This window comes from Saccostrea cucullata, unplaced genomic scaffold, assembly GCF_032062105.1.
Source record: "Saccostrea cucullata isolate Sc308-1 unplaced genomic scaffold, CSIRO_AGI_Scuc_v1 ctg922, whole genome shotgun sequence".
In the NCBI taxonomy this organism is placed as follows: Eukaryota; Metazoa; Mollusca; class Bivalvia; order Ostreida; family Ostreidae; genus Saccostrea; species Saccostrea cuccullata.
Genome location: NW_026926648.1, coordinates 56715 through 69873, shown reverse-complemented (window position 1 = coordinate 69873; position 13159 = coordinate 56715). Strand labels below are relative to the sequence as shown.

The window sequence follows — 13159 nt, the reverse complement described above, 5'->3', positions numbered from 1 at the left end:
TCGTGTACAGACGATTATGCCGTTTCCGTTTTACCCACAAATCGCCACGAGTAAACATGCGCACTCGATAATTACTGTCGATGGGCGCTTGAAGTGTGGAGAAGGAAATTTTGTCATTTGACGAATATTAGCGCATATATTGACATTTCCTCTTTTATTGGACCATTTGAGGTGGCCATTGACATTGTTAATCCTCTATTTTGTGACAGGGTGTTTGACAATTTGTGTTGTTGTTGAGAACATACGTGCAGAAGTTGAATTAGTGATTGACCGATAGGTGGCAGCAGAGTCGTTTAGTTTACTCGCAACACGTGCGCGATGTAAACAATACGACACGAGTACGTTAGTGAAGTGGTCGTGGATCGGTGATATGTTCACAGTGTTTCAGAACAATGAGTGTGGAAGTGAAAACGCCGACGCGGACACAGTTTGAGCACACTGAATTCCAGTGTGGTGAAAAAACAACCCCCGAGCTGAACTTCGGTGGAGATGACGATCGTCGAGATGGAAAGTTCGACTTCAAGAAAGAACAAGACAGCCAATCCAAATCACAAAACTTCGGATATAGAAAGAGGAAGGCTAGTCATGCCAGTAAGAATGACTTAACTATACAGCATGGAGGATACAGGAAGAAAAGGTTTCGATCAGAGAGTAACATTGTGCTCCCAACGAAGTTTTTACTTGGTGGGAATATTAATGATCCATTAAACTTGAACAGTTTAAATGATGAGACAATTAATGAACTTCTTAATCAGAAGACACCCCAGTCCTCACCTCTTCCAACCCCCCACCACCGGAAGGACATAGAGGTCACAATCCCCATAAATATTAACGACCCTCTGAACTTGGACAGTAACGAGGATGCCTCATCTAGTAAAAAGAAGAAGCGGAATAAACATAAACGGAAAAGTGAGGATACACCATTACCACAGAAAGAATCGGAGAAGAGGCGAGGGTTGATGGAGGCTCTGAAAATTGAGATAGATGACACTTTCCCTTCAGCTCCAGTGGTGCAGGAGGATTCTCCACAAAATGAATCTGCCAAATTAAAATTTAAAAAACCAGACACAATTGTATCCCCCGTTATACCTCAAATTTCCCCAAGCAGCCGCCGTTTCCGTCGAAGGACACTGAGTTTGAGCGATGCAAGACCTGACCAACAGCCGTCACAAAGTACGTCACGCGCCATTCTGCGGACGTCTCTCAGTCCGCCCAGACAATCGGCATTAGAGATCGAGGACTTGACACCCGGGAGGAAGTTCAGGAGACAAGTAAGCCAAAAATCTGACAGGCCTCAGAAGAAAAATCAGAGAAATAAAAAGTTTGTTTATGGAAATTACAATCGATACTACGGGTACCGGAACCCTGAGGCAGAGGAAGATCCCCGACTGGCGTGCATGAGAGCAGAGTGGTTCGAGGGAAAGGACGTGTTAGATATTGGATGTAATGTAGGACATGTTACACTGACAATAGGAAAAAGGTTTCACCCAAGGAAAGTCGTGGGAATAGACATAGATCACACACTCATTGCAGCTGCCAGAAAAAACATTAGGAATTACATGTCCAGTAAATCAGCTGATGTTCAAAAGTACCCATTGTCAGTTCCCATTAACTATGGTCCCATTGCTGCCCCGGCTGTGTCCCAAAAAACACAGAGTCCAGGTTTCCCTGCTAATGTGGCATTTATGAGGGTAAATCCACTTTGAGCCTTCTTTTTTAACCATGTCAATATGGTTAGAAACATGATAAATATATTCATATTGTTTGAGTATAATTTCTAAGTAAATGATAAAGTTAGATGAGTACAGAATGTTGCCAGTAAATAAAGTATAGTTCTTGCATGAAGAATTAACTTTTCAATTATGTTTTGAAATGAAGGAATTTAGTGAATTTTAAAAACTGGCTAAACCAATTAATTTACCAGAAATAACTAAGTTCTGTTTATATTTTATGTTTCAGGAAAACTATGTTCTGGAGAGTGATGAGTTGGTAGGCTTACAACATGAAGAGTACGACGTCATAATGGCCCTGAGCCTCACTAAATGGATCCACCTGAATTTCGGTGACAGCGGACTGAAGAGGTTTTTCAAACGAATCTTCAAGCACCTGCGTCCAGGCGGCCGGCTGATTCTGGAACCCCAGCCCTGGTCATCATATAAAAAGAAGAAAAAAATATCAGTAGGTTTCCTTGCTGGTTTTCTTTCATAATCATTTTATCATTCCTTTACTCTCAGTTTGCATAATGTTGGAATACATAATTTTTATATTATCTTGTTTTTATTAAAAAAGGTCTTTTTGCCCCATAAAAATATCATTTATAATCATATAAATTTAGGTATAGTGTATTTTTTAGAGTAAACAACTACTGTTTTTGAAATGGATTTTTATTTGCATTTGTTATTTAAAAAAAAACATGAAAAAAATTTTGATAATAAAATTTAGTGTTATCTCTATTGGTCGATAATGTTTTTTTCTCATTTATAGAATAATGACCATATTCAGAATGAGTAAAGAAAAAAACTATTTTTAATACTATGAAACACATTAAAATAGAAACACTTATTAAGAAAATGATTGATTTTTTTTCTGTTTATTTGTAAAGGAGGAGATTCAGAAGACTTTCCAGGGGATTCAGATGAGGCCGGCCCAGTTCTCCGACTATCTCCTGTCACGCGAGGTGGGCTTCACAACATGTGAAGTGATCGACATCCCCTACCACAAATCCAAAGGTATATAAGAGTTATCTTTCTTAGAGCATGGAAAACAAGATTATAAATGTCATTTTATGATTTAGTTAAAATAAATTTGGTTTAGGGAAGATATACACAGTTTGAAAATGCAGATACTTTGAACAAATTCAAATTACATATAAAAATTATTAAAAAAAAAAAGAAAAAATAGCTGAAATCTGACATTTTTTCTGGACTTTGGTATAGGTTTTAGAAGACCCATCCAAATGTACAGAAAACAAGAAACTGCACACAGCAGCCCAAAACAAGAACTACTCTCACAGACTTCAACTGCAACACACAGCAGCCCAAAACAAGATCCACTGTCACAAGGATCAACTGCAGAGGCACACGGCAGCCAAAAACAAGATCCACTAGCAAAGTCAATAGCTGTAGCACACAGCGACAGAAAACATGATCAACTCTCACGGACAACAACCCTCATACAAAGCAGCCATGAGGGAATTAGTATGGAACAGTTCTCACAAAGAACAACAATCTCAGACGGAACTAGCCAATCAGAAATCAGACTAGATATAACTGCCCAATCAGAAAACAGCTCGGATTTAGTAAACCAACCAAAAATCAAAGTCGATCTAGAGGTGCTCACCCAATCAGAAAACAGACTTGATCAGGAAAGAAGCAATAAATCAGAAAAATAGTTGTGATTTGAAGCACAGTGACAAGCTTAGTTTTTTCAATGATGGGGCAAAAACTGAAATTTTTTGGAAGAACTGCAAAATCACTTGGAGAGACCTTAAAACTTTCAAAAGAAATTTCTTTAAAAAACAAAACTGCTGAACAATGCTGAATAATGAGTAGTTTCAATTATGTTTAAAATTTGTTTCAATGAATAGTGCAATATATTCTGATTTTGAAAGTATCAGAGAATTAAGGTGGCATGTGCCAGATTATTGTGTCAGAAAATTAATGTGGTATGTGCTGATTGACTTTACCTTGTTGCTGATCCATTGTTCTGTGTCACAGAAAAAAATACAGTGAACTTGTTAACTGGCAGCTTCATGTTGAATTCTGTGCATGATTATCCCATGTGTGACATGGAAACATTACAAAAATGTAATTGTTCTAAACCTAAACTACATCTGAAATACAACAAATGAATTTTTTTTGACTTTGTCATATTTTTTATAATAGGAGTGTTCGTTTACAATGATGAAAAACTGAATATAATGTCTTCAATATATTGACGTTTGTCCAGTTTAGGTATTAAGCAAATATTCCTGTACAAATGTACTTTTGTAGCAGCATATTAACTATCTTGAGACTTGGGTAGAATTCACCATATGGCTATCCTCTACTTTCCCAGAAATGGAAGATGATTGTACATTCTGGCAGTGCTGAGCAACATACAGAGTAATAGAAGAATCTCTAGATACCCCCCCCCCCCCCAAAAAAAAAATCACTATAAACATGTTAAAGGTTAATAATAATCAAAGACTGGACATATTTCCATCAGATATTAATTAAAGCTAAACATTTGCAATTTGTAAACTTGATTTGAAATTTAAATGTTCATTACGTGTACAAATAGGTAGCAGTAATGTAAAACGCTGTAGCCCTGGAAAATGGTAACAGCGTTTGAACTTTGACTGCATTCTTATGTAGAATTGTTCCAGAGATTGTTTCAGATGGACAGAAAACTCTAGCTTAGCTAATACCGAGGGAAAGATAATTTACCTTGTGTGGATATCTTGGCTTTGGTATTTACACAATAAATAATACACAGGCTTTCTCGACTCAAGAAGTATACTGTACGTGTTAAAGGGAATGAAATAAAGAAATGAAAATTATTTTTATATGTCCTTATTTTTTACTCCTGTAAGAACTTAAATTTTTTGAAGGATCCTCGTACTTATGCAGCAATATACCTTTATCACCTGCATACAGGGTTTGAGTCTCAGTTTATTTGATTTAGAAGAGCATGCTCTACGTATGTACGATTTCTAAAACGAGGCAAATTATTGACAAGCAAGTTGAAACAGAATATCAGCATTCTCGTTTAAAGTCATCATTTCGTAAGTTCTATGGTCGATACAATGACCTTGTCAGCAAATACAATTTATCATTGAGTCGAATGTCGACTTACGTTTTTTTTATCCTGCAACTACCCTTTGCATTGACCTAATAAAGGTAACCTAATATTTCCATTTCTAATTTTTGTCTCTGTGATAACTCTTTGAAAGTTAGGGGGAGTTTATTTCTTGATAATTCTGCCGGAATGTAAATTAGGCAGGTCGATAGGTCAGGAGCTACGGAGGCCTAATACGCATGCAAATCTCGTGCGCATCTCTCTCTGTGTCTGACGCTAAGGAGGCCAAATATGCATGTAAATCTCGTGCAGCTGCCTTTGTGTTTGACGTCAGTGGGCGAGGAATATTGAAATTGACATGAAAGTCCTCATATAATTTTATGCCCTGTTCACACGGAGAGTTTAAATCGAATTAAACGTAAGTTTACTGCGAATTAGCTTCGCTTAGCGTTCACACGGAGAATTTAATGCGAATTAGTTTACTGCGCATTAAATTACTTCGCATTAGCTCCGTGTGAACGCTAAGCGAAGCTAATTCGAATTAAATTTTGGGGCATGCGTAATGGCAAAATTAAGTCAAATGCGTCATGTCGGTGGTCAGCTTTAAGTACTTGTGCTATTTTTGAGTGAAAAACTAAGGAAAAAATGTGTTAATCACTAAAATATGTCTCCAGACACTCTGACATATTGTCAAATGCATTTCTTTCTGCATAAGGTGACGTGATTTGCAGATGACGTCATAATAGCCTTCCTCACGCCTGACTGTCGAAGTAGAATTTTAATTCGCATTAGTTTACTTCGCATTAGCTGTCGTGTGAACGCAATTTAATTCGCATTAGTTTGATTCGCATTAGTTTACTTCGCATTAATTTACTGCGAATTAAACTTGTCGTGTGAACAGGGCATAAATCTATTAATCTACATTTTAAAAGTCTAAATCTACAATTTTATTTCACAATGAAATGGAAATATAAGGAATCACTGTCTAGTTAGTGTAGTATGCCAGGGACATCAACGATAGTGGGAAATTTACTTATATAAAAAGTATTCAGATAAAGAAGGATTAGTGTATGTTTCGTTCCATGGGAAATACTTATACATCTCATTTTCTTTGTCCATTAAACAACTTCGATGTACAATTTATTTCATCCAATTAAGCAATGTGAAGTTTGCCGTGTCTCTAATACGAATTTATTTTCAATATATTTCAAACAGTATTTCCTCATAAAATCTTCCCGAACACATCATTGGATGTTCAACCAATGATAACCACTCCCCCTTTGTCCGTGGTGGTTGTTAAAACCGTGGTTGCTAAAAATAGAAATAAATGTTATTCAGAAGTTTTCGATTGAAAGTGATTAATTCTTTGTATTGATAATTCTAGTTAGGAAGAAAAGGCTATAGATCTACACATTCAAATTTTAATTATAGCAGCTAGGACGTTCGGCACACGAAACTATCCGATCAAAACTTAAGAGCCATTCTCTGTAATGATTTGAAATTTTATATAGGAGCTGTGGCACGCATAGTTTCAGATTTTCTCCAAACTCTCTATGATAAAAGTCATTGATACCCTAAACTGAAATCAGGCAAAAATTGGTTGCTATGTTATATAGTTACCATGGCAACATGTCTTAAAGTTCGAAAAATGGCATTTTTTAACATGTTTAGAGCCCCATAGTTAACATTTGCGGCAAAGCAAACAATTGGCAATGACTGTTTCCAAAAGTTGAAGGTCAGATGTCTCAAATGCATGATAAACATGTTTGGTAAATCAACTATTACATACGTTACTATGGTAACAAAGTATTCGAAAGTAAAAAAAGTATTCATTGAATTTTATAAAGTCATACAGGTAAAAATAAAAAGCAATTATAGGATGAAATGTGACCAAATAATAGAAAAAAGAGCCTTGAAACATATACCAAGAACAAAATGATATTTCATTTTGGTTGGCAATGGTTGCCAAGGTTTTTACACCACAGAGAGCCTTCAAAGTAACACTCTGTATGTTTAAATCTAATCCTATCTTTTAAAAAAAGCACATTCCTTATAACTAATGATCAATTTTATAAGATGTTGGTTTGGTCCAAGTTTTCCCATTTGAAAAAAATCAGATTAGATTTTTTAAATAGAGCGTTGCTATGGAAATAAGCAGAAAATATATGCTTAAAAAACCTGAAAAATATTTTCTTTCCTTGGATACGTACCCTTAAATGTAGATTCCCAAAACTTTTATGATTGATATTAATTAACAGCTAACTTGACTTTTAATTTTGACTATCATCCAATCTCTAAGTGGATGCAAGAAGTTGGCACACAGGGTTTAATATTGATATAAAGTTCACAAAATCGAACATTTTCCCTTCTTGGTAACCATAGCAACAGTGTTGTTTTATTCATCAAATTTTAGCAATATATGATATTCAACTTCAGTTCTATCAGATAAGTACTATTCAAGCTGAGTCCTTTAATTTGTTTCTTGATTAAATGGCAATTTACTTCTTAATGCAGCGAAAAATAATTCACTTTTAAGCACTGGTACTTTGTTTCCATGGTAACACTGCAAAGTAGCAATTATACCCAATTTTTCTTATGGTTTTGGTGTTGCAAGTTCCTAAGGACGCATATTTGCCAGTCTTGAATTTTCATGTTTGTTCTCAAGACAGTAGCATTAACCCAATCTTAGTTACTGGTTTTGCATGGTTACACTGTGTTACCATGGCAACCATAAATGTTATTTATAGAATAATATTGCTTATACTTATATACTTAAGGTAAAACATTTTCATTGTTTTTCTTAAGTCGTTGATTGAGTTTGAGCATGTAACACCTACCATTAGTGAATACGGAGTGTTTTTCAGCATATTTCAGCATTTTAAATGTATTCCAAATGTACCCTAGGTTACCACTTACTTAGAGATATATTCTAAACAGTTTCTTTACAGTATAAGTGACATCACGGTGTCATGTTTTTGTGAGAATGGTTTGTTTGCTTTTTCTAATTTTTATTAAGCCACAGTCAAGATCTAAAGTGGCTGAAAATCTCGATTTTTCAAACTTTTCCGGCTGTTACCATAGCAACCGAGACACACAGCAACGAAATTTTGTTTGATATTTGTTTCTGATGTCAAGTACTAAGCATGGGTGAAGTTTAATCAAAATTGATGACCTTGCGTGGCAACGAAGTGTAAGTGGTTACAGAGAATGGCTATTAATGGTCTGACAATTCTACTCACTAGGTTGAGGCGTGGTCTTTGGCAACATGGTGGTAGGAAACGGGGCTTGTGTAAACATGTCCGTGGTAGGAAGAGGGGCGTCAGTTTCAGGTGGTGTTGTGGGTACTGGGGCGTCTGTAGGGGGTGGGGTTGTGTCTATTGGAGCATCAGTCTTCGGTGGTGTGGAGTATATTGTGGTGTCGGGTATGAAGGGCGTGGTGTCGGGAGAAGTTAGGTTTATAAATACTGTGGTAGACCCTTGCGGTTTACTTGTTGTTCTATCGGTGTGATGGTTTCCTGGTGTAGTATGATGCAGTTTGCCTATATTTATGTTGAAATTAAGGGCCATTAATAAGACATTTTTCATTGATGAATATAGCATTTTGCTGTTGGAAAAAGTATTTTTGTCAACAACGGGAATATCATTTTAAATTTTCTTACTGTATTGACAGATGAATGAATAATGGTAGAATATACTGCTACAGTCATAATCGTGCCATCTAAATCCACTGTCTACTCTCATAAGAGCGCAGTCTTCAATGGTTCCACTGGCGAGGAAAAAGCCACTTTGAGATGGTCCCTGTCCAGACTCCCAATTACTGTAGCTCATTCTAGGATCACCTGCCAAATATTTTATAATGTGGGGAAAAATGTAATCGAAAAAACTGCGTGTGGCACTTATGGCACTCTTTTTGAAGTCACCTCAATAGAAGGTAAATTAAATTAGTTAAAATAAAATTTTACGTCCTTGTTGCAATACTTTTCAGTTAAACTCAAGTCAAGATAATACATAGATTATTTTTTATTTAGTTTGATTCAAAAGCCAGTAATGTTAATTACTATATAGTATTTGTTCCTAATTAGATCCTTGAGTACCTATACCTCACCTGAGACCCATTTCCAATGTGATTCTGAGTCCCTATCGCTGGCCCCAATCCAGAACCCGTCCTCCTCTGACCTTTGACCTGACAAAACTCTTTGGAGAAAATGCTGCATCCCAGAATCCCGGATCTGAACTAAGTCTCCGCCCTCTTGACGACACTTGTGTCTTGCGTCATCCCAGTCGTAGTTCCCATAATGCACCTTCAGACAAAAATCCCCGTATGTATACAGGTCGCTTTTACTCAGATGTGACGGACAGTTGTCAGCGGGCAAACTATGAACTTCAAGAAAATTATAATTTAATAATCGCTTGACAATAATTGGTCTCTTTTCTTTTGTTCAAAAACATGGCCGACACTCTTCCTATCCTAAATTGGGATCTTTGACAGCTGCTTGTTAATGATAAGATCCCGAAAAGTAATGCCAGACTGAAGACAAAAATCTACCATTATCAGAAAAAATTACTGATAAGACATTATAACATTTATCAAAATCATGAATATTACTACCGAAAGTCCGTGCTCTATAGCCAGCAAAGGCACCTACATTTGTACCGAAGACGTAAATTTAAAATTCTGAAAAAAAGTTCTGTTCTTTTTTTTCCCAGGAGTTTTGTGAATGTAATGTTAAGAACCAAGATGACTCATTTTATTTGCTCATATATTTTAAGAAATATTAAATTCAAGATGGAATTACAAAAAGATCTACTATTTGTTTTCTTTTTAATATCAACGATATGTACTTACCAATCTTGATCAGTGAAATGAATAAAAAGCAGAGATATTGATCCATGTTCATCAGGAATGACTTAAAGTATGTTCCGCTACTGAGTATCTTACTATTACGAAAGATAGTTCATTGTTTATCAGTAAAAGTCATTCCCACTGAAATATTGCACTCAGTTCCTGCTATCTTTTGATTGTACTTGCTGGTTTGAAAGCATAACAAAGGGATCAAAGACCCATCTAATATAGATCTTTAACGCAAAAGAATAGCATCGGTACTATGCCTTCATCAAAATAAAGTATCCCTTACACGAAAGATTTATATCAAAATCATGTTTTAAAAGGCACACTAACAAAATTACCTCCCTGAGCTTTTTAAATATGCATACAGTATATGATAGTTCCAAAGTTTGAGTATGAAAAATAAAAATTCCACTTTTTCCTCAAAGCAAAGTTTTGAAGGTATCGATCTCAATTACAAAACTAGAACATTTACTGCTTAATCATTCTGGAATGTTTTTTTCTCATTTATTCTAACTGTCTAATTTGTTATTAAAAAGTTTTAAAAAATCATATTCGAACATTACTGTCTAATGCATTTTTTTTTAAAACAACTCTTACGATATGTGTGGTTAGTTGCGAGTTAAATATGAATGACAAAAATTTGACTTCTCCCTTAAGTCATTGAACGAAAAAATGGGTCGCATTGAAGAGATTTAATAATAATTAGTAACAAATGCTAATGATGTGTGTGATGGATCGACAGGAGACACTTCTCATAGGCACCTTATACCTCCTCTTGTTTTCAGGGACAGTGTTTATGCCCTCTTCAAGATGCGTTTTGTCTACCCTATTTGATCTCAATTCGTTATATTCTTGTTTTATAATCATACAAACTAAATACATGGAGATAAAGATCAGTATTCAAGCTCAAAAGTCCATGAAACAATACAAAGTTTGGAGCAGAGCAAACACAAACATCGAAACATCAGAGGTGGGATCAGGTGCCATGGAGGAGTGAGCATCCACTGCCGACCTCTCAGATAATGTGTCCAAAGCTGAGAACGTCTTGTTTCTCCTCAGTGATAGAAATAGTTCTTTAAACAAGTCATAATATAATATCAATACAGTTTTATTAATCTCTACAAGGTACAATATCTTTCAGGCATTTTGGTTCAGATTGTTAAACTCAATAACACTAAATCTTATCCAATGATGAGTACTCCTGATTTCTCCTCTGTGGTAGAAGGGGGTGGTTTTCTGGCTGAAATACAAATACAAAATTTATTTTCAAGTAATTGCATTTATGTTGTAGATATCAAACCCGATTAATTAAAAACCTATTTCATTTTAATTCAACTCACTAGATGCAAATCCGACACTGAAAGGATCACCACCAGAACCATCAGGGGCGGAGGGCGACTTTGATGGCTCTTCCGGCGTAGTGGATGGGAGAGGGGTATTTGTGTTCATTGTTGTGGAAGGTAATGGTGTGTCTGTCATCATCTGATCTGTTGATGATCGTGTCTTCTCACTAAGCATAGTTGTTTTCTCCGTCCAAGGAACAAACCTTGTCGTCGTAAAAGTTTCTGGATCAAATTTTGTTGTAGTCGGGGGAACGTATTTGGTTGTGATTGGTGGAACGTATTTCGTCGTTGTTGGAGGAACGTATTTGGTTGTGGTCGGTGGAACGTATTTTGTTGTAGTTGGGGGAACATATTTGGTTGTAGTCGGTGGAACGTATTTTGTTGTGGTAGGTGGAACGTATTTTGTCGTTGTAGGTGGGACGTATTTCGTCGTGGTTGGTGGTACATACTTGGAAGTCTTTGGGTGAGTGTGATTGAAATGCGCTGCCTGTGTTGAGCGTGGGATCTTTTCTTTAATGAAATGATTCAAGCCATGCCAAATTAAGAAATTTAAGAATTATATTTAATCATGACTAAATCCCTATGATTGTTGAAGTTACTTACTGTGTTGGCATATAAATGAGTAATGATAAAAGAAATTAGAACATGGGTAGTCATGCCAACGGAATCCGTCCTGGATTTTCATTAATGCACAGTCCTCCAGATCTCCAGCGGCAAACAGAAATCCAGACTGAGAGGGTCCTTGCCCTGACTCCCAGTTACTGTACGGCATTCGGGGGTCACCTGAAGAGAATCCAGATTCTGGTTAACCACATTATCAAAAGAGAAGAATGACAACTAGAGAATTTTTTGTTGTTACCTGACACCCATCTCCAATGGGATTCAGAATTTAAATCCGTCGCACCAATCCAGAATCCGTCTTCCTCGGATCTCTGTTTCTGGGGCAGTAAGCTGACCCGGATATATTCCTGTATACCGGATGTTCTTGGTTGTACAAGATCAGCTCCCTCATTGAGGCACAGTTTTCTGGCAGTTTCCCAGTCATAGTCACCATAGTGAACTTTTAAGCAATAGTCACCGTAAACATAGAGGTCGCATTTACTTAAATGACGAGGGCAGTCTGAAGTGTCCATACAAAGACCTAAAAAGAAGAACCCATTAGCATGGTTAATTGTTTGTCATAAAATAGATAAAATTGTGTATGGTTTATGCCAAAAGATAAAAAATACGACAGAAGCAAGATCAATGACTTATTATGTTCCCCAAACGAAGTTGGGGAACATATTGTTTTTACTCTGTTTCTTATTATTATTATGTTCCCCAAACGAAGTTGGGGAACATATTGTTTTTACTCTGTTTCTTATTATTATTATGAAGGTCTTCCGTTTAAGATTGTCCGCCGTTACTTCCGGTCGACACAGGAAGTGATCAAAGAAATCGAAAATTTCAACTTTTTATTTTTTGAAACTTTTTTGCATCACATTATAGCATCTTATTTGTAGTTTCTAAATATGTCAGCCCCACCGGAAACAAAAACGACAACTTCCGGTTATAAGAGAAAAACTGCATATTTTCAGTATTTTTCTTTCCCATAAATATTTTTTATAGATAAAGTATTTGTAATGATTTTTGGATATGTTATTCAGACTGCAAATGTCTACAGTAACGTCAAATATCTTTGTAAAATTCACTTCCGGTCGCGTGATTTCCTGTCCTCAAAATGAGAACTTATCATAGCTAGATCTCGTAAACGGAAAAAGATTAAGACACCAAACTTATACAATTGGTAGATCTTGATGAGTAGGCAAATTCAGTTTGGATAAGATTGTCCGCCGTCACTTCCGGTCGTCACAGGAAGTGTTCCAAAAAATCAAAATTTTCAAATTTTCTTTTATTAAACTTTTTTGGCATGACGTTATAATATCTTATTTGTATTTTTAAAATATATCAGTCCAACCGGAAACAAAAACGTCAACTTCCGGTTTTAAGAGAAAAACTGCATAATTTTAGTATTTTTCTTTCTCCTAAATATTTCTTATACATGACATATTTGTAACGATTTTTGGATATGTAATTCAGACTGCAAATGTCTACAGGAAGGTCAAATATCTTTGTTAAATTCACTTCCGGTCGCGTGATTTTCTGTCCTCAAATTGAGAAGTTATCATAGCTAGATCTCGTAAACGAT

General features: G+C 36.0%; 2 protein-coding genes across 2 annotated transcripts; one reads left to right on the top strand and one right to left on the bottom strand.

Moving 5' to 3' along the window:
• The first annotated feature begins 18 nt into the window (after positions 1-18).
• Positions 19-3848, top strand: LOC134272318 (probable RNA methyltransferase Y17G7B.18). The gene is made up of 4 exons (XM_062754563.1): positions 19-1691; positions 1960-2178; positions 2603-2729; positions 2937-3848. Exons 1-4 carry the CDS (start codon positions 393-395, stop codon positions 3389-3391), a joined length of 2100 nt encoding a protein of 699 aa, XP_062610547.1. The 5' UTR covers positions 19-392; the 3' UTR covers positions 3392-3848.
• Positions 3849-5947: 2099 nt separating this feature from the next.
• LOC134272315 (mucin-2-like) lies at positions 5948-12107 on the bottom strand. Its single transcript, XM_062754560.1, has 8 exons — positions 11831-12107; positions 11575-11754; positions 11431-11481; positions 10969-11340; positions 8885-9160; positions 8439-8618; positions 8019-8318; positions 5948-6090 (listed from the first exon to the last, which is right to left on the bottom strand). The coding sequence occupies exons 1-8, from the start codon at positions 12102-12104 to the stop codon at positions 6035-6037; spliced, it is 1689 nt and encodes a 562-aa protein (XP_062610544.1). The 5' UTR covers positions 12105-12107; the 3' UTR covers positions 5948-6034.
• Positions 12108-13159: the final 1052 nt, after the last annotated feature.

Excerpts from the sequence above, each read along its gene's own strand:
- LOC134272318 (XM_062754563.1), top strand. The coding sequence starts at position 393 with ATGAGTGTGGAAGTGAAAACGCCGACGCGGACACAGTTTGAGCACACT. Across the intron at positions 1,692-1,959 it reads CTAATGTGGCATTTATGAGG|GAAAACTATGTTCTGGAGAG; the intron begins GTAAATCCACTT and ends TTTATGTTTCAG. Across the intron at positions 2,179-2,602 it reads AAAAGAAGAAAAAAATATCA|GAGGAGATTCAGAAGACTTT; the intron begins GTAGGTTTCCTT and ends TTATTTGTAAAG.
- LOC134272315 (XM_062754560.1), bottom strand. The coding sequence starts at position 12,104 with ATGGACACTTCAGACTGCCCTCGTCATTTAAGTAAATGCGACCTCTAT. Across the intron at positions 8,619-8,884 it reads ACATTGGAAATGGGTCTCAG|GTGATCCTAGAATGAGCTAC; the intron begins GTGAGGTATAGG and ends AATATTTGGCAG. Across the intron at positions 6,091-8,018 it reads AAAGACCACGCCTCAACCTA|CAACCACGGTTTTAACAACC; the intron begins GTGAGTAGAATT and ends TTCTATTTTTAG.